The following is a 21,649-nucleotide window of genomic DNA, read 5'->3' on the forward strand; positions in this document are numbered from 1 at the left end:
GAAAGAATTCCAAAAGGCTTTTCGGTTTATAGCTGTCTAATCTACACTTAGAAAAATAATTGGATGTTAACTTACTCTAAGGTCAAAATATTCCTACTCGACGCATCATATTGGTTTAACTATATCACAAGTTGATTTTCATATCTTCTTTATCACATGGGTTAAAATTTCTCTAACAAAATGATCAGGTAAATTTGTATGTGATTAGAGCGTATATTTCTGAGTGTAGGGCAGTCTAAAACCTGGATCTTCACTCCGGTTTTACAAGTGCAACCAAATTGTGTCAAATTTTTCTCTAAAATTTTACAAGACGGTACTTAATGCATTATTGGTGACTTTTACGATAGTTATGCCTTATTTCAGAGTCCATAGATCAGTATAATGCACCAATAAATGCTTTCATTGAAATTCCAAGGAATTCTATCGGTACCAAGCACAGCTAAACGTTTGGAGTCAGTGATCTTTGAATTCTAGCGATTAGTCTTTAAGTCGTTTGTCACCACATTAACAAATTCTTTTATATTTCTAAACATAACATGGTCTTCGTCAAGTTGGCGACCTCACTATGCGTATTTTATGTATTTTATGTATTTCACGTATTTTAGAGTGTCATCTCGTCTGCTGTCTGATTTTCTACAATTTTCTTATTTTCAGGAACCCGTTGAAGAGAAAACTTATGTTGTTCGATATTCAACAATAAAGCGCGATATTTTGATCACAATCCTCGTTTTCACTGTTTTGGGTTCGATTGTTTTACTGTCTAATTGCTTGACTGTCTAACAGAATAGTCATATATAAAAAACGAATTATACTAAATTATATCAGTTTGATTTCTTTTACGATTGCATATATCTCTACTTGAAAGAAGGCGTTATAATTGCTGGATCGCGCGATATTTTGATCACAATCCTTGATTTCACTGTTTTGGGTTCGATTGCTACATATATATATGAAAAACGAATCGTACTAACTTGTAGTAGTCTGATTTCATTTTCCATTGCATATATCTCAACTTGAAAGAAATCGTTATGAATGCTACATCTCCATATCTTCCCAATAGATACACTCAGAAATATATGTTCTGACTATATACTAGCTATATTGACCTGTTCAATTTTGTTAGAAAAATTTGAGCTCATGTCATAAAGAAGAAAGAGAAACCAACGTTTGGTATGGTTGAAACAACATTGGGATAATCAAGTAAAAATTATTTTGTTTAGAGATTTTTTTTAGAAATCTGTTTAAATCAACAAAATTAGTTCTATGATTGTAGTCGCTGTTGTTCCACACTTCATCTTTGGACTTTTTGTTTAAATGGTAACTACGAAGTCACTTGTCACAGATTGAGGACTCCCACTTTTTTCTTAAAACTCTTAAAGATTCCTTGAATTTCAATAACAGTTTTTTGTTTTCTTGCCTTACAAATTTTGGACTTGTTACTTATTTGTATTTCTTTAGTTTCCTTTAAAGTCAAGTCCTTTAAGGAGTTTTTTTTTTGACTCCTTAAAGGACGTGTTTGCATAAATATAATGAAATTCCTTTCCACTACTACAATACTAGTCCACGTAATAACATTTTAATTTGTGAAGTTTAACTATTTAAGCTAAATTAGCGTAAAATGCTTTAATGGTATTTTAAACGTTTTTGGATTGCTTTGCAGAATTGCAGTGCATCACTTATTAATAATTTAAGTGCATTGTTGTTGTTCGCCAGGACATGCATGAAACGCTCCTTTAATATATTTTTCTTATTAAAAATACAAACAATTACGCAAACTGTTAGGCGTATCGCAATGCAGTGGCATAAGTGTTTATAAATATATATTATATATTGTATATATACTTATATATATACATATATATATATATATATATTATTACTATACTATTATCCTGGCCTGCTTGTTGTTTGCTTATTTAATGCATAAACATGAAGTCGAGTAGCAAGGATTGCTTTCCTCGCAGCCATTTTGTTTATATTTCCACTGCTTGTGTGAATGTTTATCCTTAGCTAATTTTCAATGAAAAATTGAAGTTTTAAATATTAAAAGGATAATTTTATGCAAAGTTTTCAAATATTTAAGTAGCACAAAGCACAACTTGATTTGTTTATGCTTTTGTCATTTAGTTCTCCACTTCCACATTCACATCCACTTCCACTTATTGTTTTTGTTTATGTTTACGAGTCTAGTGCTATTGTTTAATATTCTGTTATATATATATTTTTTGGTTGCATTATAGATTTATCTAATAATTACACGCATACGCACATTCATTTAATATATACAGGATATTCTACTTAAATATGCGCACTTGTAATTTTTCACAGGCTTTGTGCTCTTATCCTGGCTAAAGTACAATTACAAACGCTGTTGGCATATCGATGGCAGTCATTGTTTTCTACATAAAAGTATCTATGAAGTACTTATAATTGTATTAAAATATAAAATAAACGAAAGGACAAAAAAAAACCATAATCACAAATAATGTTTAATAATAGCTTCATGAAAAATATATATATTCAAGTATGTTCTTTGAATGGCTTTTAGTTTGCTTGTTCAAAAAACAAAGTTCAATTATGCAAGGATAACAACATTTAGCTCATTATATGAAAGTTAAGTATGCATTTGAAAAGTTTTAATTATATTAGTGTAATTTATAATATTTCGAAATAATAACATACATATATACATTAAACTGATCAATGAAAATAATAAATATTACAGAAAATGTAATTTTGACAGTTTTAAATGACAGTTCACAGTTACCTTGTTGTTGTTGTGATTTGAGTTAGTACTATTACGCACTTTTATTCTTTTGTGGCTGGAGAGCTTATCCCTGCCCCACACTAAACTTTAACTATACTAGAATCATTATCATTTATTTATCTTCTAACAGTTTCCTAGTATTTCATACAATTTATAAAATCTATAAAACGACTACATTCTTTGGTATTAAATCTATATCTTTATGGCTAAAAGATTTATAATTTTTCACTATATTATATATGAAAATTATCTTAGTATTCAAAGCAGATATCATTATATTAATAACAAATAATATTATTTAAATAAATATAAATAAATAATGACATTCTCAGGGACCTCAAGATTGAGCCGATCAAAAAATACATAAAGAAAAGAGTCCTGAAATTATTTGCGAAAACTGACATACTTACCAACACCGCGTTATCAAATCTCAGAATGATTTCAGGCTACTCAGGGAGGTATGCACATCTGAGTTTAATTATTGCTTAGTCTGATGAAGTGACAAACAATACTCCAGTCAAAGCGTAAAGAGGGATTTTGAAAATACCTCGAGTTAAGAAATAATAAAAGTGCTAAACTGCACTGGCTCAAATAGCTTAAACATATATAAATTAATTAATATTTTTTAGGTATTAATATTAATGATATGATATTCATAATAAATCAGGTTAGATATGTAGACTGCTTTTAAAATCTAGATTAATCAGAAAAGTATGCATCGAAGAAGTTAATTCGATATTTAGTAATGAAACATCACATTCAGTAACTGTAAAACACTAGTTCAATAAGTTCGAGTTTGGTAGACTTTTTCTTCACAACCAATTTCGTAAAGGTCGTCCAAGAACGCTTGTTCTACCAGAAAAGAACGATACAATAAGGATGTAGTAGTTCAAAACACGTTGACGGCATCGTGACAGGTAACGAATCATGGATCTACGCCTTTGAGCCCAAAACAAAACAGCAAGTCACAGTTTGGGTCTCACAAAGTGAGCAGAACCCGATAAAAGTTATCCGCGGACGAAAGAAATCCAAGCAAATTGTCGCATGTTTTTTTTTTTAGAAAAATTGGCTATGTCGCAATTGTACCACTTGAACAACGTGGAATGGTCAATTCTGAGTAACACGCAACCATTTGTTTGCTGGAAGTCTTCGGAGAGACTGTTAGAAAAAATAATTGCCAAAAAAAATTATCTTCAATTAATATAAAGCGAGCTCCCACAAATCAGCTCAAACAAAAGAGTTTCTGAGTAGTCGAAACGTCGAATTGATGGGTCATCTGCTTTACAATCCCGACTTGGCACCCAATGCCTTTTTCGTATTTCCAAATAATAAGAAATTAATGCGTGGAGAGCGTTTTTCTACGCCCAAATAGGCATTTGAAGCATTCAAGACATTAGGAGGTGTCAAAACTTTAGAGTGACATACTATTAAGAATACTATTACTACTTAAATTCTTGACTCCTATAGAGTATAGAGTCTTAATAATTAGTAAGTTTCTTCAAATCTAATTTGAAGACTATTTAAAATATTGCTAACGCTTCATAGTTTTATGAGAGTGAAAAGGAATAAAATGTCGAAGTGTCAATCCAAATAATCCTACTCTAGGAAAATATTTTTGATACCGATATAAAAAAGAATAAGAACGAAGTTAAAAACCGATTAATCGTACTGCATAGAAACAAAAGCAAAGTTGTAAATTTATAATACTGGAATATAACAATCCTGTTTTAGTCACCAGAGTAGTATTTTAGTAACGATATCTGATGCAATATCGTAACATGACAGAATTTTGTATATCTCTCCTAACATAACGATTAATTTCTCAGTTCTTTAGTTTATCGTAAAAAATTGACTAAAATTGTTTGATTTTAGTATGTGGTACTGTACATACTATACTACAATATGCGTAACTGTGTTTGTTCACAAGATTATCTCATAAACGTACTTGCAGTATCAAAAACTTATGTATGTATTATTAACTATAAGAGTTAATTCCAAGACTACTGATTATGAGTATTTGACAAGACTCGAAATAGTTATATGGTTAGCAAAAATTCAATTAATATAAAAATAAAGAAAAAAATTGTTGTTACAATTTACTACTGCTCGAAACCTCTCTGTCATAAATAAACTTTTTAACTATTTTTGAAAAAAAAATTTATTTACCATTGGTAAATAGTTTCAGATTAATTTTCCGTGCAAATATTTGTGTGAAGGGTATGCAAGTTTAGGTAGAGCCAAAGTTTACTCTTTTAATCTATTTTTGTATATTTTTGCAACACAAATTTTATAAAACTTAATGAAAAGAAAAGTGTTTTGAAAATTTTTAAATTTTGCCAACACAAAATACGTACACTGTTATGTTAATATTTGAATATAAGTTCTCCTCTGCACCTCACTTTCCTTCCCGGCAAATTTAATTCAAGTGAGCCTCTTAGCGCTGCACTTTGAAAATCGATTGAAAAGGAAAACAAAATTTAGTCAAGCAAATAACTTAAAGCTTCACATTTAATGGCAAAAGCAAAACCAACAAAACACTACAGAACAGTGGAAGTCGTAACAACAACAACAACAACAACAACAATAACAAAAACAACAAACACCTACTATAGCTAAAATGTTGAATATAACATAAATTGCTTGGTAAATCACAGCCCCTTTCGCCTACAAGAATTGGCTGAACGACAGAAGCAGTTGACAAATAAGAAGCAAAGGAAAATTCAATTATTTCTGCAAATATTATGCAAATAAGTTGGAGAGAAGCTTCAAGTTCATAAACGTGGTTTCGACGGCAAATTGCAAACAATCAGCAGTAGAGAAAGACAGACCAAGTTGTCGGTAAGGTAACAAGGATGGTATAGTATGTATTTTGTAGATTGGCCTGGTTTTATGCGGAGTAGTGCAAAGTGAAGGGTAAAAATACTAAAAGATTATATGAAAATATTGAACTGACAAGCGCAACAAAGGCGGTAAAATAATATCAACAATACTGACTATAAAGACAACAACAAAAACAATAACAAAAAGAGTTTAATAAGTGAAAACTAGTGGCAATAGCCAGTGGCATTATATTTTAACAACACAAAAAAACACCAGCAAACACCAGTTTATACTCGTAGGAATCAAATTGAAAGGTGACAAATAACTGTAGTCGGCTGCCTAAAAGTATGCTAACAAATTAAAGCATTAAAGAAGAAGAGTATACTGTTAAGTTTTTATAACAAACAGCAGACAAGCTGCATGCTGACATGCTTAACTCGTATTTTAGCAAATTCATTGCTTGCCATGAAAATGAATTTGTGGGAAATTGCCTTTCTAGCAGGTGGTTCAGTTCTTAACGAAACTCACTCGATTCAATGTCGCAGGAAATATGGCAAAACGGAAATGTATGGCGCACCAACTTTTACAAATACACACTCACACATGCATACAGCTACCAATAGATATATATACATATATATACGTATAGCCATGAATGCAAATTTTCAAAATTTTATTTAAATAGGTTAAAAGTGAATTGAATTGTTTGTATGCACTGCGCTTACCACGCACACACACACATACACACAAGAAAATAAGTAGGAGTAGTATAATTTGAATATACATATATATGTATGCGTATCTCGTGTAAACGTACGTGGTGCGTTGTGCATGTATGTATGTGTGCGGCGTGTAATAATTCGAAAATTTTCAAGTGGCTGTTGGTAGAAAGTTGATAAAATAAAGTTTGTTCGCGTTTGTTTAAATGCTTCCGGCGTCCAATTTGATTGGATGCACAACCAAAGTCGGAGAGAAATAGATTTTCAGAACGTTAGCGTTGTTTTTATTATTGATGTTTTGAAATCTTGTTGTAGTTAGTTTTGATTTTATTACGTGCTTATTGTTGCTACTATGTTTGGAATTGATTAAATTCCATTTCCATCCATGTTGGATTAAGAAGGAATAAAAGGAATTTTTTGTTTCTTATTTTACAAAATAAAGATGTACAAAGTATAATGTTTAGATTAAATTAGAACATTAGATTTTGTTTCAATTGAAAGTACATAAGTTGACGATGAACTAAATATTTATAGTACAATTTGGGAAAGATATATTAAAAAACCTTGATCCAAGATGAATTGGTTCTTAGCTATATCTGTATTTATAAACGATTATAATCTATTATAATTATATCATATTTCATCAAACAATTGATTTGGTTATACTTAAATGCAACTCAGTATGTTATTTGTTAAAATGAAAACAATGCTTGTCAAACTGTTATTATTGTGAATGGCAAATCAAAAAAATAAAAGTATCTTTTAGGGGTTCGCACTAGCACTCGATTTGAGTGAGTTGACATCCGTGATTTCATTTATTGCTTCGAAAACTCTTTTGAATCCGTTTTACAATTGTGGTCTTAATAATCCCTTGTAAAGAGTTTACTGGTCTTCGCTAATAACTACTACCTCGAAAAAACATAATTCTTTTATCCCCTAATTCGTTTTCAATTTTAGCTTTGATTTATTTCTCGTCTAAATATTAAGTCCTTTGTATTCTAATGTCTGCCATTCCATTGATTACTGGAATAAGGTTTCAGCTTTTGATCTTTACGGACCATGGGCTAAAATTTGTTCATTTAAAAATCAGTAAAATATCTTAAAAAATATGCTTTATTACCACAGAAAAGGTGAAACTGTTACAAAAACATGTCAAAAAATGTTTTGTGGTTCACGGAGATGATTTTGTGAGAGAACGTCTCAGGATATTAAAACTAAATTAATTTTATATCAAGTTAAAAGTTAACTCCTACAAAAAAAGACAAAAAAGTCAGCTAACAGCACCAAAACGAAAGAATAGTTTTACAAACAATTTTGATAGAATATGTTTTCATACATATTTTCAACATTCAAATAACAGTATGTCATTCATCTGAGATATAAAATTTACATTCAAACTACATTTAAGTCTATCATTCTAAACGCTTTAAGCGCAAAGGAATGCCTCATATTTATAAATGTATGTATAAATATTTATGTGTATAAAGTTGCAAAGGCAAATAATCTACATATAAATATACATGTGTGTGTACGTACTTCTCAAATTGTATATGTCAACAAAGTAGTAAATGCTAATAAAGGCAGTAAAGTTAAATCTTCGTATTGAAAAGCTCAGACAAATATGCACGTAGAATAGACAGACAATTATGCACATGATTTCATCACAAATCAACTTACTCATCTCCCCAAAATGTCAATACAAGTGGAAGAATTAGACAGATTCCGTTCAATATGAAATGTAAGAGCAGACGAGCTTGTAAGTTACGCATACGTTTACATATATCAATTTTGGTGGCGTCTGGTTTTGTAGTCGAAAACCGACCGACTTTGCCTATTCAGATGATTTTTATGTGAAACGGAATATTGGATTGGAGCGCAGCTGATGATCTGACATGGAAATTAACTGAAATTATTGTATTATTTGCGCATTTTGATTGAAGATTTGTCAATTGCGGTTAAAAGATGTTCATTCAAATTACGGATGTACTTGGAAACATTTTATGATTGATTGAGTGCGAACGGAAAATAATATTAGGGTTTTAGAAGGAAATCATATTATTTCTATGATATAAGGGTTGCATGAGCAATGAAGAAGAGGAGTAGTAAAATCAGAAGAGATTGTAAGCTTATGAACATTTTTGAAGATAATCAATAAATTTTTTGAAGGGATAGAAAAAAATTATATGGAACATTTTTAGATTAAGGGAATTTCCTGTAATTATTTTTTACACCATTATAAAGATTGCATCCATTACGAAGCAATGTTATTGTATATAATATCATATATAGGATCAAGATGTGGTGTGGGCGAGCGCACGCAAAAATTTTCCAACATATACAACCAGAAGAGCAAAATAAAAGGCAAGAGGTATAGTTCTTCCTATAAGAAAATGCAGCAAAATGTCATTCCATTGAATAATTAAATTCTATAACAAGTATGTAATTGATGCACAACTTCCTGAAAATATATATGCCTAATATCTTAATCGTTCGCTTATCACATGCAGAAGGGGTGGGTTACTCAACTATGAATTTTCTTTCTTATTAGAAATATTGAAAATGAAGGTTTAGGAAGAAAATAAATATTTAAATTCTTACTTGAAATTAACTGAAAAATACAGATTTCATTTTTTTCACCAAGAGTAGTAATAGATAATACTACAGGTTTTATGAATCCCTTCTTAGATATCGGTTTTTTTTGACTATAGTTTGCTATTAAAATCACTTACCTTGAATCAATACGGTTTAAGCGATCCAGACGGCTCAAATGTAATTCTTGTAGATGGAATAAATTTAATAATGCAACGGCAGGAAGGTTTGTAAATCGATTTCCGCTCAATGATAAATAGGTAAGATTTGATAACTTCGATAACTGTTGCGTGGGTACCATCTATAAAGAAAAAAGAAATTAATTATATAAATAAATTATATTAAATATTAAATTTGATTTTAATTTAATAGATACCATTGCATTTAATGGAGAGGTTTCGAACAGTAGTTAATTATAACAACAAACTCTTTATTCTTTTTAATTAATTGAATTTTTGGCTGACCATAGAGTGATTTCGAATACCAATTATCAGTGGTCTTGGAACTTTTTTTTATATTTAAATATTCGTAAATAATTATTTGAGACTATATGTACCAAGTACTATACCAATTATATTATTAATTATTATATATATTATCTTTATTATATATTATTATATTATTAAGTAATATTTTTTGTATATTTGTGTCTGTTTGGAAACAAATTTTGTTGTTTATTATAAAAAAAGAAAGATGATTTTCTTACATATAAATAAATATTTTATTGGGTCTTTCTGGAAGTAGCATGGTTCCAGGGTTATAAAATTTTTGTTCTTTGTTGGTGATCCACTGATGCTGGTGGTTTTTAACCTAGTAAATATTTAACCATTTTCATAGAACCCAATTTCAGTTTAAAATGCGAAATAATCAAATAAATGTGCTAAATAATTTTCATATATTTGCTACTAAATTATTTATAACATATTGCTGTTAAACATTATTATTTGTGAAATTTCAGCACAATTTGGATATAAATCCATAAAATATTATTGCAAAATTAATTTCAATGCAGCGAAAAATAATAAATTAACACTTCAATGCGAGGACAATGCAAACACCCAATCAATCAATTATTTAAATAATTGCAACTCAACACCAAAGCAAATGTTGTAATTTAATATTTTTAAATATACATTTTAACAATTTATGGAAAATATATTTTTCGTTTATGAAATTATATTTATTTCAGTGTGGATTTAGGGACAAATACCAAATTGAATCTACGCCAAAAGCAAATGAAAAGTTTTGCATTGAAATGCACTGCAATCTGCATAATTTATAATTACAAGCAAACAGATTTCAGCTTATTTGCATAATTTTATGCACTTAACAAATTTATTTAATAAAGTTTTTTCACTCAATGATCATTTTGATTTTGCAACATTCAAATTAAAACAAATAATTTTATTCCATAATATTTACATATTTGCACTTTTCAATTTGTTTAATGACAACTTTAACTTATGTATTGTGAATCAGTTAATTGTTATTGCTAGTAGTTGACATAGATTATTTAAACGTTATTCCTCTGAAGTTGAAGTATATATATTTATATATACAATAAATCGCAATATAACCTGAAGCCAACATAGGTCAGAAGATGGTTCTATCAAAGGCATAAGCCTAGAGGTCTTTAGTAATATTAGAGTCAGATTCGTTATTAAGAGCTACGTAACCAACAAAATTTGTTTGGAACCAGTCTCTATGGGTCTGAAGAGAAAGGGGATGGGGGTGAGAGGATTTTTTTTGTTGCATGTAAAATGCACAAGAACATTAATTTCTCAGATATAGGCGTTCCACTTGCTATAGTTAAACTGGTAGTTGAACAAAAATATCTAAACACAGCCAAGCAATACTTGGCAGTCGAACCTCAATGTCAGATTTTTAGGCTGACTTGGGCTAATTTAGACAAACAACGAATTAGTCAGCTACTTCAACTAAGGCGGAACCTGCTCAGCACCACGGTATCTGTGCTGACGCGACACTGCAAAATAGGCTATGAGACTGGGTCTATCCCATAATCATTTTTGTCGAGGTTGTGGATCTGAGGATGAGTAGGTGACCATGCACCATCTCATGTGTCAGTGTCCTTCCTTAGCTAGATAAAGATTAAATATATTCGGATCTCTTTTTTTCACCGATTCACTGACTGAGCTGTCATCCTGTAATGTTAGGAACCTGGTCAAGTTTATAGAACTGTCAGGTGGTTTTCCTTTAATTAATGAGGGAGTCGTTACCTTCATCGGCGTTGGCTGTATAATGATTTTAATCTATGTACATACTAATGCCACACCTGTAGTACCACAATGGGCCATTATTTGAACTGAAGTGGGCTTTTTTTGGAAACAGGGCCGCCACTTTAAGCTAATCTAACCTAAAATGTATAAAATGTAAAATGTAAATATCATTCAAAGACTGTAGTTTGATGTATAGAGTTTTTAAACTTGCGATATTTCTCATTTTTATAATATAAAATGATTGTCTATTCTAATATTGAGGGAGTAATAAGAACTTATTCTTTCTCTAGAAACTTTTACTTCATGCAAATACTTGTAAATATCTCTGTTTGGATATTTTACAGCAATTTAACGAACTTCGAAAGTTTAACGAGTATCAAGTGCAGTTTGAATTTTTCTCTAGCTATAAATTATAAAAATTTCCATGAAATTTTGTTGGACTTGACCTACTTAATAAGTGAAACTTTTATTTATAAAAACTTTATTTGTTTAAATTTACTACATTTAAGATTTTCTTTAGTATGTTATATATGGTATACATTTTTTATGATGAAGTAAAAAATTTCGAACTTAAAATTATAACACCACAGCCATCAAATACTTTGGCACGAAGAGTTCATTACGTTATCACGATGGAGTTGCACGTTTTCCGGCACGAAATACTAAATTGCATGATTTACCACCAAAGTCGCGCTTGTTTTACCTTACCAGTTACTTCAGCTACACTCGTTACTCGTTAGTCGTTACTAGCTGCTCGTTACTGACTCCAAACACCCTCAAACTATGCTTTTTGTGGTTCCCTAACATTTTTGATAATGCTTAATGCACGTATTTTTATGTTTTGGTTTCTTAAATATTTATGTGTTTATGTGTATCTTTTCTTCTTCGAGACAAAAAATAAAAAAAAATTATGAAAAATAAAAACAATATCCTTAAGAATGTGTTCTATACCTGATGTATGGTAGCAGCTGCAAGTACTTTTAGTCCATAACGAATCCTTACCGAAGACCGGTCAGGTCGAATGGTTACAAATTTGTTGCAAGATTGATTTTTATTACTATTTTGTGTGCTGTGGTCATAAGTAAGAAGGAAAACAAGGAAACTTGATGGTGAAATTGTTAAAAAATACTGAAATTATAGAAAGTATAGAAAGTGTAGAGAGGGAACGAAACAAGCGGAACTACATGACGCACGTTTCCGTTTCCTGTTCATTTTTTCGCTACCATTTTATCATTAATTTAGTTTCGTTGTTATAAATTTAACGCTTTTTATTATTTCTAACTGTGATTGTAAAATTTTCTATAATTTCAGGATTTGAAATATTTGTGGAGATATTTAGTTAAATTTAGTTAATAGTTTCTTTGTGATTAGTGCAAGTCTTAAATATTATTAATGTTTAAAATAGTTTTGAAACTTTTAACAGCTGATAAAAAGTATCACTCTCTGTGAATATCTTTATTTATTGCTTTGCTATTTTATTATAAATGAACTATTTTAGTAACAAACATGTCATTGTAGAGGAAGGCCATAAACAATTCTGTCAGTATTAAGTGAAAACATTTTCAAAATCTTCACTATATAGTATGTTACACTGTATTTGTTTTAAAATTTATTGCAACTACAAGCCACTTTCAATAATATTTGCATGTAGCAGCAGGACATAATAAAAATTTATGCATTTCTCTATATATATATACGTATAAATAATAATAAATAAACGAAAAATTCAAAATATCGAATATATATTGTACACACAGAGACTCGACACAATTGTTTCCAAAACCATATTTTATTTCGTATTTGAGCAAAAACAATAAGATTTTTGCATATCCTTTACAGTTGCAATATGCTACGAAAATTTTAAATTTAAATATTCATTAAATTGCACAAAATTGTTAATTTTATTGCACATTTAAAAACAATAACGTACGATAAAATTAATGCAATTGTCGATATACGGACGAGGACATATGTGACTGCAAGGATATAATTCATAAAATGCAAAATTGTATAGTTCATGGCGAAGCATTTCAAATTAAGTTAAATATTTTGTAAATAATTGTTTATTTAAAAAAAATACAACTATGAAAATATCCTTCAGAAGGTAACAAAAAGTTAAAGTGTGTAAAAATTAGTGTCGTATTTAAATTTCAGAAGATACCTTCTGCTCAAAAAGTACCCGGATTTTGTAAATAAAACACAAATTTAAATTTTATTCCAAATTTATTTTATCTCCTTCAAAATATGCTCCTTCTGAAGCGATACACATACATTGTGACCGAAAAGTTTTCGGAAATTCTCATTTAAAATTCGCGCGCTGTATATTTTTCGATATTTTAAGTTTATGTAGTTTGGCAGCAATGTCCTTAATTACTATGCCAAAAATGAGCGCGATCTGTCAGACAGTTCGTTTACGGCAGCTGTTGAAACCAGTTCACCTCAGTAGTGCGTTGCGAAAAAAACAATGGAAAAAAATATTGATCAAAGAGTTTGCATCAAATTTTGTGTTTCGAACGAATTTTCGTGTGCAGAATCGTTGCGAATGCTACAAAAGGCTTATGGGGAATCAGTTTTATCGAAAACTCAAGTTTATGAGTGGTACAAAGCCTTTCAGGACTGTCGTACGACCGTCGAAGACATGCCGCGTTCTGGACGACCTTCGACCTCTACCACCGACGAAAACATTGAAAAGGCAAAGGAAATCGTGTTCAAAAATCCTCATGTGAGTGTTAGAGAGATAGCACGAGAGCTAGGCATCGGTCGTGAGATGGCTCGTTTGATTTTGGTGGACAATTTGTGTATGCGACGTGTCAACGCTCGGCTTTTTCCGATTCACCTCAATTTGTTCCAAAAACACCATCGTGGACAGGTCTCGTTAGACATGCTTGATCGTGCCAATTCCGATCCAACTTTCATGGAACGCATCATAACGGGTGACGAGACATGGGTCTACGAGTACGACATGCAAACAAGCCAACAATCATCGGAATGGAGAGGAAAAGACGAGCCGAAACCGAAAAAACCACGCCAAAGTCGCTCGAAAATCAAGGCAATGCTGATTGTTTTCTTCGATATTCGTGGTGTGGTGCATCATGAATTCGTCCCTGAAGGACAAACAGTCAATAAAGCCTATTATTTGACTGTTTTAAGACGTTTGCGTGAAAATATCCGCCGTAAACGGCCTCAATTGTGGAAGGATAATTCATGGATTTTTCATGACGATAATGCTCCCTCGCACCGAGCCAACATTATCAACGATTTTAAGGCCAAACATTCAATAAATACCATCGAACAGCCCCCGTATTCACCTGATCTTGCACCGTGTGACTTTTTCCTGTTTCCCAAACTCAAATTACCACTCAGAGGAACGCGTTTTGAATCCATAGAAGACGTAAAACAGAATTCGCAGAGGAAACTCAAAGCCATACCGGAAAGCGCCTATAAAAAATGTTTTGATGATTGGAAGAAACGTTGGCATTTGTGTATCGCTTCTAATGGAGCATATTTTGAAGGAGATAAAATAAATATTGATGAAGATTAAGAATTTTGCGTTTTATTTATTTATGACCGGAAACTTTTCGGTCACAATGTATGCCAACGCTTTACCCAATCTTCCGTACACTTTTCGTAGGCCCGTGAAGGTATGGCTTTTAGTTCCTTTAGCGAATTCTCTTTTTTTCCGATTCAATCGTCTCAAAACGCTTACCACGGAAGGGGCAGTTTGAGTTTCGGGAACAGGAAAAAGTCGCACGGATCCAGATCTGGCGAATATGGTGCCTGAGCGATGACAGTGGTGCCGTGTTTGGTCAAAAAATCGCGTACAACAAGAATTTTCCATAGTAAAAATCGCTAAATGCACTTGAGGTAGTCTCACATTAACAGCTGCTGTAAACAAACTAATTGACAGATGGCGCTCAAATTTGTACCATATGTCAAGAAAGGGTGTACCAACATAATTAAAAAAAATTTTTAAAAAAGATCTATTACTTAAGCAGTAGTTAACAAACAACAAAATCCGGGTATTTTTTGAGCAGAAGGTATGTGATAAATAAGCTTAAAGGACTTATATGAACTTTTATAAAAAATTAAATAAAAATTTTTAGTCAAATAATAATTGAGACTTTTAATGTTTTAAAATGATCTCAATAAACATCCACATAAAAAAACGGTTACTGTAAGTGATTAAGCGTAAGAGCAGCCAGTCGCTGCAAAGAAATATCCTATATCAATATTCTTTCCGATAAAACCGATAGCATCCAGAAAGTCATATTCAAGCTTAAGAGAAGCCAGACCCAGAAGGAAAAGATCTATAGCCATAAATGTCTCTTAACGAGATAAGCGTAAAACCTTTCTGATAAAATCTAAAGCATATCAAAAGTTATGTTTACTTAGGAGAAGTCCATTAACAAGAGCAAAATATTTCTTATAAAGTCGATAACATACTTCTGAAAGTGACATTTAATATGGAGTTTATAATAGTGCTTCCTATAAGGAATTTGAAAAAGAAATAATTATAATTTATAATAATAATAATAATTTCTGTTAAACCGTTTTGACTCTCCAATTTTTAAAAGTAGCACCAAAATGGTTTGCATATTATAAAGCCCCGTATTCAGTTATTCTTAGTGTGATTTAAAACTGTCCACAGATAAAATAGAGTAAAGGTGCTGATTCACCAACTCAGACATCTGAATATCAATATCAAAATGGTTTGCGATATCAGTGTTGGTATATATTCGCAAAGATCGAGTTCCCCAGATGAGTTCTAGCGTTTTTCAGGTAGAAATTTTAGTAATTGGGGAGACATGTAGAAAACCTATCGCATATTATTTATGCAAAAATAATATTACTATATTATTGAACTCCACTTTAGGAGTTCGTGCTTTAAATTTAGACTTAACAATCTTCTACTTAATTGATCAAAGCAAAAAAATCTTAAACACCTCAAGTGAATGACATATTGTGTTGATTAACCATAGCTCCCGGAACATCAGAACATGGATGCCAATAAAATGGCCAGTAAACTGACGAGAAAAGTGTCTGTCTTGCAAGAAACTGTTGCCAAATTGCTGGTCACACGATCTGATCTGGTTAAACGAGCTATCAAAATTAAATATTTTCAAAAAGCAGGTCTTGTAATATTTGATTGAAACTTAAGTCCATTCGATTATTGAATCTTGCCCTTTCAAGTGGTAAGGTTTCTTCGCCTAGATTTTGGTTGACTACATTTTAGGCCCCACTCATCCTTGATTCAATATTACTCCTTAGTAGTCTCCTTCTCTCTTTTACATTAACAATATCTATCCAAATTCTAATCTATATATACATTGTGACCGAAAGGTTTTCGGAGGTTCTCATTTAAAATTCGCGCGCTGTATATTTTTCGATATTTTAAGTTTATGTAGTTTGGCAGCACTGTCCTTAATTACTATGCCAAAAATGAGCGCGATCTGTCAGACAGTTCGTTTACGGCAGCTGTTGAAACCAGTTCACCTCAGTAGTGCGTTGCGAAAAAAACAATGGAAAAAAATATTGAACAAAGAGTTTGCATCAAATTTTGTGTTTCGAACGAAATTTCGTGTGCAGAATCGTTGCGAATGCTACAAAAGGCTTATGGGGAATCAGTTTTATCGAAAACTCAAGTTTATGAGTGGTACAAAGCCTTTCAGGACTGTCGTACGACCGTCGAAGACATGCCGCGTTCTGGACGACCTTCGACCTCTACCACCGACGAAAACATTGAAAAGGCAAAGGAAATCGTGTTCAAAAATCCTCATGTGAGTGTTAGAGAGATAGCACGAGAGCTAGGCATCGGTCGTGAGATGGCTCGTTTGATTTTGGTGGACAATTTGTGTATGCGACGTGTCAACGCCCGGCTTGTTCCGATTCACCTCAATTTGTTCAACATTATCAACGATTTTAAGGCCAAACATTCAATAAATACCATCGAACAGCCACCGTATTCACCTGATCTTGCACCGTGTGACTTTTTCCTGTTTCCCAACCTCAAATTACCACTCAGAGGAACGCGTTTTGAATCCATAGAAGACGTAAAACAGAATTCGCAGAGGGAACTCAAAGCCATACCGGAAAGCGCCTATAAAAAATGTTTTGATGATTGGAAGAAACGTTGGCATTTTGTGTATTCGCTCTAATGGAGCATATTTGAAGGAGATAAAATAAATATTGATGAAGATTAAGAATTTTGCGTTTTATTTATTTATGACCGGAAACTTTTCGGTCACAATGTATATATCTTTCTAGTTTCTTTCATGTAATCTTCTCAATAGATTTCTGCGAACTACAATAACGACAATAATTTTTATTAAATTTTTGTTTCGATTATGGGACAAATTCGAGTTAAGTATAGTTTTTGTTATACGTCGGCTTCCAATCACATCAAGTCTTTATATACGATCGTCAAGAAATGACTACTATATATATTTTATTATTTTTTTTTTTTTTTGAGGTGTTTTGTGGCGTCGGAATGGTGTGCCTGACTCCCTAACATTAATATGTAGTATACGGACTAAAACACCCCCTCTTCAGCGAGGCTTATTCCCCCTCGGAACCGCTTTCGCATTACTTCGAGGAGGGTCTCTTTTATGTTGACATTTCAAGCCAACTATATTGAGAAGGTTAAAAATAGTCAATTTATTATCAAAGTGCAGCTATTATATCTTTGATTTTTTTTTTCGACATAGAGTGAAGACATTGCATTGGTTTGCTCATACAAATTGGAACATAAGTGTTTTATAGAATATGAGTGTAATAGTTTACAAAGGCGGTGGTAACATTGAGTAAGGTCGACTACTGATATCCTATTATAACATATTTTGAAATAACAATTGCCAAACTTTAATGCATAATAAATAATTAAATAATAAATAAATAATAAATAAAGAAAATAATTGTAAGATAAAGTATTAAAAGCGTGTTAGAAGAATTTTAAATATCCTTGAATATCATTTCGGAAACACATTAGATACACATCTAATCCTTATCTTGGTTTTTTTCTCTTCTCGACAAAGCATTTTATTATTAGGCATAGTAAATCATTTCTAAGTCTTTCTAAGAACTTAAGCACTTTTTTTTTCAAGGACATAAAATATTTACTCAAAAAATCATACTCAATATATTATGTGGCTTTAACTATGCATGATTTATAATGTTTTCCTGTGAATGGAGTGAATGCATATAAAAACAATCCAGAGAAAAGCATACTGGAGCAGAGAAGTAAATGCAGTCTAAGGAATTTTCAAATATGCACAACGGATGCATGCACGTAAAGCTTTCCAAAGCAGTGGGTAGATTTATATCTACTATGAGTTGAGATTGAGGAAATCCATTAAATTCCAATGGTGTGCAGTTGCTGAATATTTTACAATTTTTTACTTGTCTACTATTTATTTGATATTTTATCTTATTTGCATATATTTTTTACTTTTATTATGTGTGATTTTTTTTTCCTTTCACATTTCACTTGCAATTTAGTTTTAAATTTCCTTAACTCATATCAGAGGAGTATTCTTACAATTTACCGGTTCCTTTTCTATTCATATAAAAAACTGTCACATTTACAGTGGTTGGTTGGTAGTGTTTTTATTGAAAATCAGTGCTGAAGAAGTGAAATAGTAAAATAGTAAAGTAGTAGTATTAAAATATCCTTTTGTTGTTTTAGACTGCAACATGTGCGCGTGACAACAAAATCTACTCGTATGCTAATCTCGGCTGCATGCATAATAATATGTTTTATGAAATAATTTACATACAAATACCGCCAGCCACGCCTATTTGCAACAGCAATAGTGACTGATAAAATTATTAAGATATGTTTCCCATTCCTGTTCCGCTACATACAACACCAACTCAACACTACAAGTCCACATATGGCTCACATGTGGTATGAGTAACATTTTATTGTGTGCTGGAGCCCGTCTTTGCAAAGACATTGACTATTTGCTTTAATGGCAGCGCAAACATAGCTCACAACACCCACATTTGCACAAAATAGTGAACTACTATACTACTATAGTTTACCCGTGTGCATGCATGTGTGTAATTGTGTAAATATGTGGCAAAATTAATAACCATAACTTGTTGTGTGCCTGTTCAATGTATTTTATGTGTAATGCTAATATATGCAAAAAGGATATTCGAGCCTTGTTCTCTATGTTGTTATGTTGTTAGCCGAAAGGATAAACTTGCTCTATTGAAAAGTGTGGGCCCAGGCTCTACTGTGTATTGTGTGCTAGTGTAAACATTTGTGTCAGTGTTTGTGTTTGTGTTAGTGTTTGATTGGTTGTGTTTGTTAATAAAACTTTTAATTTGTTACTCATTATTGTGTTGTTCGCAGGATAACAGTTTGCATAAATCTTGTTTAGTGTAGACATTTGATGTCTGAGCTTCCTCACTATCGACAGTTGTAATTAATAAAATAACAAATAAATTGCAACAAATGTGTTTCGATAATTGAACTCTCAAACTCACACAAATAATTGCTTATAATAGTAAGAACAGCAGTTTCTGCTTACTTACCGTCAAATTATTGTCGGCCAAGTCCAAATGCTTTAGCGCTATTAAACCCTCGAATGCGCTTAAATCCAATTCTGATATAACATTGCCACGCATTGTGAGCACCATGAGTTCCTTTAAGTCATCAAAGCTATCATTACGCACATACTCAATTAGGTTTACGGATAGATCTAATGACTTAAGTGCATGCAAATGCTGCAGATTGTTGGCTGGCACGTCAAGTAATTGATTGTTCTTGAAGATTAAAATCTCTAAGGACATCATATTGTGAAAACAATTACTCTCTAAGCTTACAATGTTGTTATTAGTTAGGTCTAATTCAATTAGCGATCTTAGATCTGAAAATGCTGTTGCATGTACTATTTCAATGCGATTATAACTTAAGTCTAGCAATAACAAATTTTGTAGTCCTTTGAAAGCCTCCTTTTGCAGTGAACTCACTGAATTGCGGCTTAAATTTAATGTACGCATTTCTGTTTGATATTCGAAATTCTTTGAGCCCGATGTCTCTATAATGTTCTGTGACAAATCGAGTACCTCCAATTTCATGTAGAAAGGCAATGCAAATTGTAGGTTACGTATTTTATTAAGTGTCAGATTAATGTATTTCGTTTCGGGATTAAGTTGTATGGGCACATCCTCCAATGCTGCATCGATACAGTAGGCGCGGCTGTTTGCTTCACCACCGACACACTGACATTTTGATGGACAAAAAGCGGTTGCTTTTTGCAGGCTCAAAAGCAATTGAAACAATAACACTGGGAGCAGCCACATGTGTGTGTGTAGGGTATGCAGTCGCGGAAATGGTCGCCATTTTACACGTTTCTGTATTTTATTTGTCATTATTGTGTTGATTCGGTGTTGTGTTCTGATTGACATATATTGATTCAGGTCTAATTACTTGCTGATGGACCTGAATCTTAGGTTGACATTTTTTTTCTGAAACAGAAAAAGAAATAAATCTATTATTAATGCGAGTAAAAAAGAATAAATTATTTTTCAAATTAAATAATAATAATTATAATTTTTTAATTATTGAAAAGGTTTATAATACATAAAAAGTAAGTGAGTTAATAATAAAATATTATAGAGCAATATATATATAATTATCTAAAGCAATTTCTGTTTAATGAAGGGTAATACATTAATGTAATAGATGTAGATATAAACATGAGAAACAAACTAAATGGAATGATATGCCAATAAAGTTTTAGTTAACTTAAATTTACTTTTTTATTACAAATGATATTGATTTCATTTGAGTATCAGTTTACAGTGACGGATTGTACCAAAGAGGATATACATAACAAAATACTTCTGTTTGGTAATGTTTATGCGATGTATTATCTAAAAATTGTCAAAAAGAGAATCTATCACTCTTTGACTTCCCTACACTAGCAAAACGAAGTGTTAACAAAAATGATATTTTATAATTTTTAAGGAGAGGATCAAAGACCTAATCACCACCACACTCTTCTGATATTTCAATTAAAACGTAACAGAAAAATTCTAATATCCATCTTACATCGGAAGACAGTATATCTCGATCATAAGGAATATTTAAAAAATATCAATATCGATTAAAGAATTAAAAATATCAAACGCAGCACCAGAAAGAAGTAGATAATTGGGACTATGAAATACAGAACACGATAAAAAATTTACAATGATATTGTATCATTTATATATTTTGCTTTGTGGAAATATATATGTACATGTGTTTATGTAGTATAATATTTAAGAATTATTACAGGATTTCTAACAAGGCACTATATAGTTGAATTTTTACCTCACAAACTAGGAACTTACTTTAATAGTACTTACAAGTTTCATAAAGAAGATAATGAGACCTTAAATATCTCGATTTTAGGAGTTCTAGAATTTCTGCGTTCTAGGAATTTATTCAGAACTGATATATAAATTAAAACAATGCTCAGATGGATGTCTTGCAACGGTTAAAGAAATAAGAACCGATAAGATAG

General features: G+C 31.6%; 1 protein-coding gene across 1 annotated transcript in view; it reads right to left on the reverse strand.

Annotated features, from left to right (window-relative positions):
• Positions 1-20,599, reverse strand: part of LOC119682955 (leucine-rich repeat and immunoglobulin-like domain-containing nogo receptor-interacting protein 2) — a 28,733-nt gene extending 8,134 nt beyond the window's left edge. Inside the window, exons 1-2 of the mRNA XM_038096533.1 lie at positions 19,671-20,599; positions 9,036-9,196 (exon numbers count right to left, since the gene is read on the reverse strand). Of these exons, the coding sequence (XP_037952461.1) occupies positions 9,036-9,196; positions 19,671-20,546 (1,037 nt within the window). The 5' untranslated portion in view covers positions 20,547-20,599. The remainder of the gene's footprint in view (positions 1-9,035; positions 9,197-19,670) is intronic.
• Positions 20,600-21,649: the final 1,050 nt, after the last annotated feature.

This window comes from Teleopsis dalmanni, chromosome 2 (genome assembly GCF_002237135.1).
Source record: "Teleopsis dalmanni isolate 2A chromosome 2, ASM223713v2, whole genome shotgun sequence".
NCBI classification, from domain to species: Eukaryota; Metazoa; Arthropoda; class Insecta; order Diptera; family Diopsidae; genus Teleopsis; species Teleopsis dalmanni.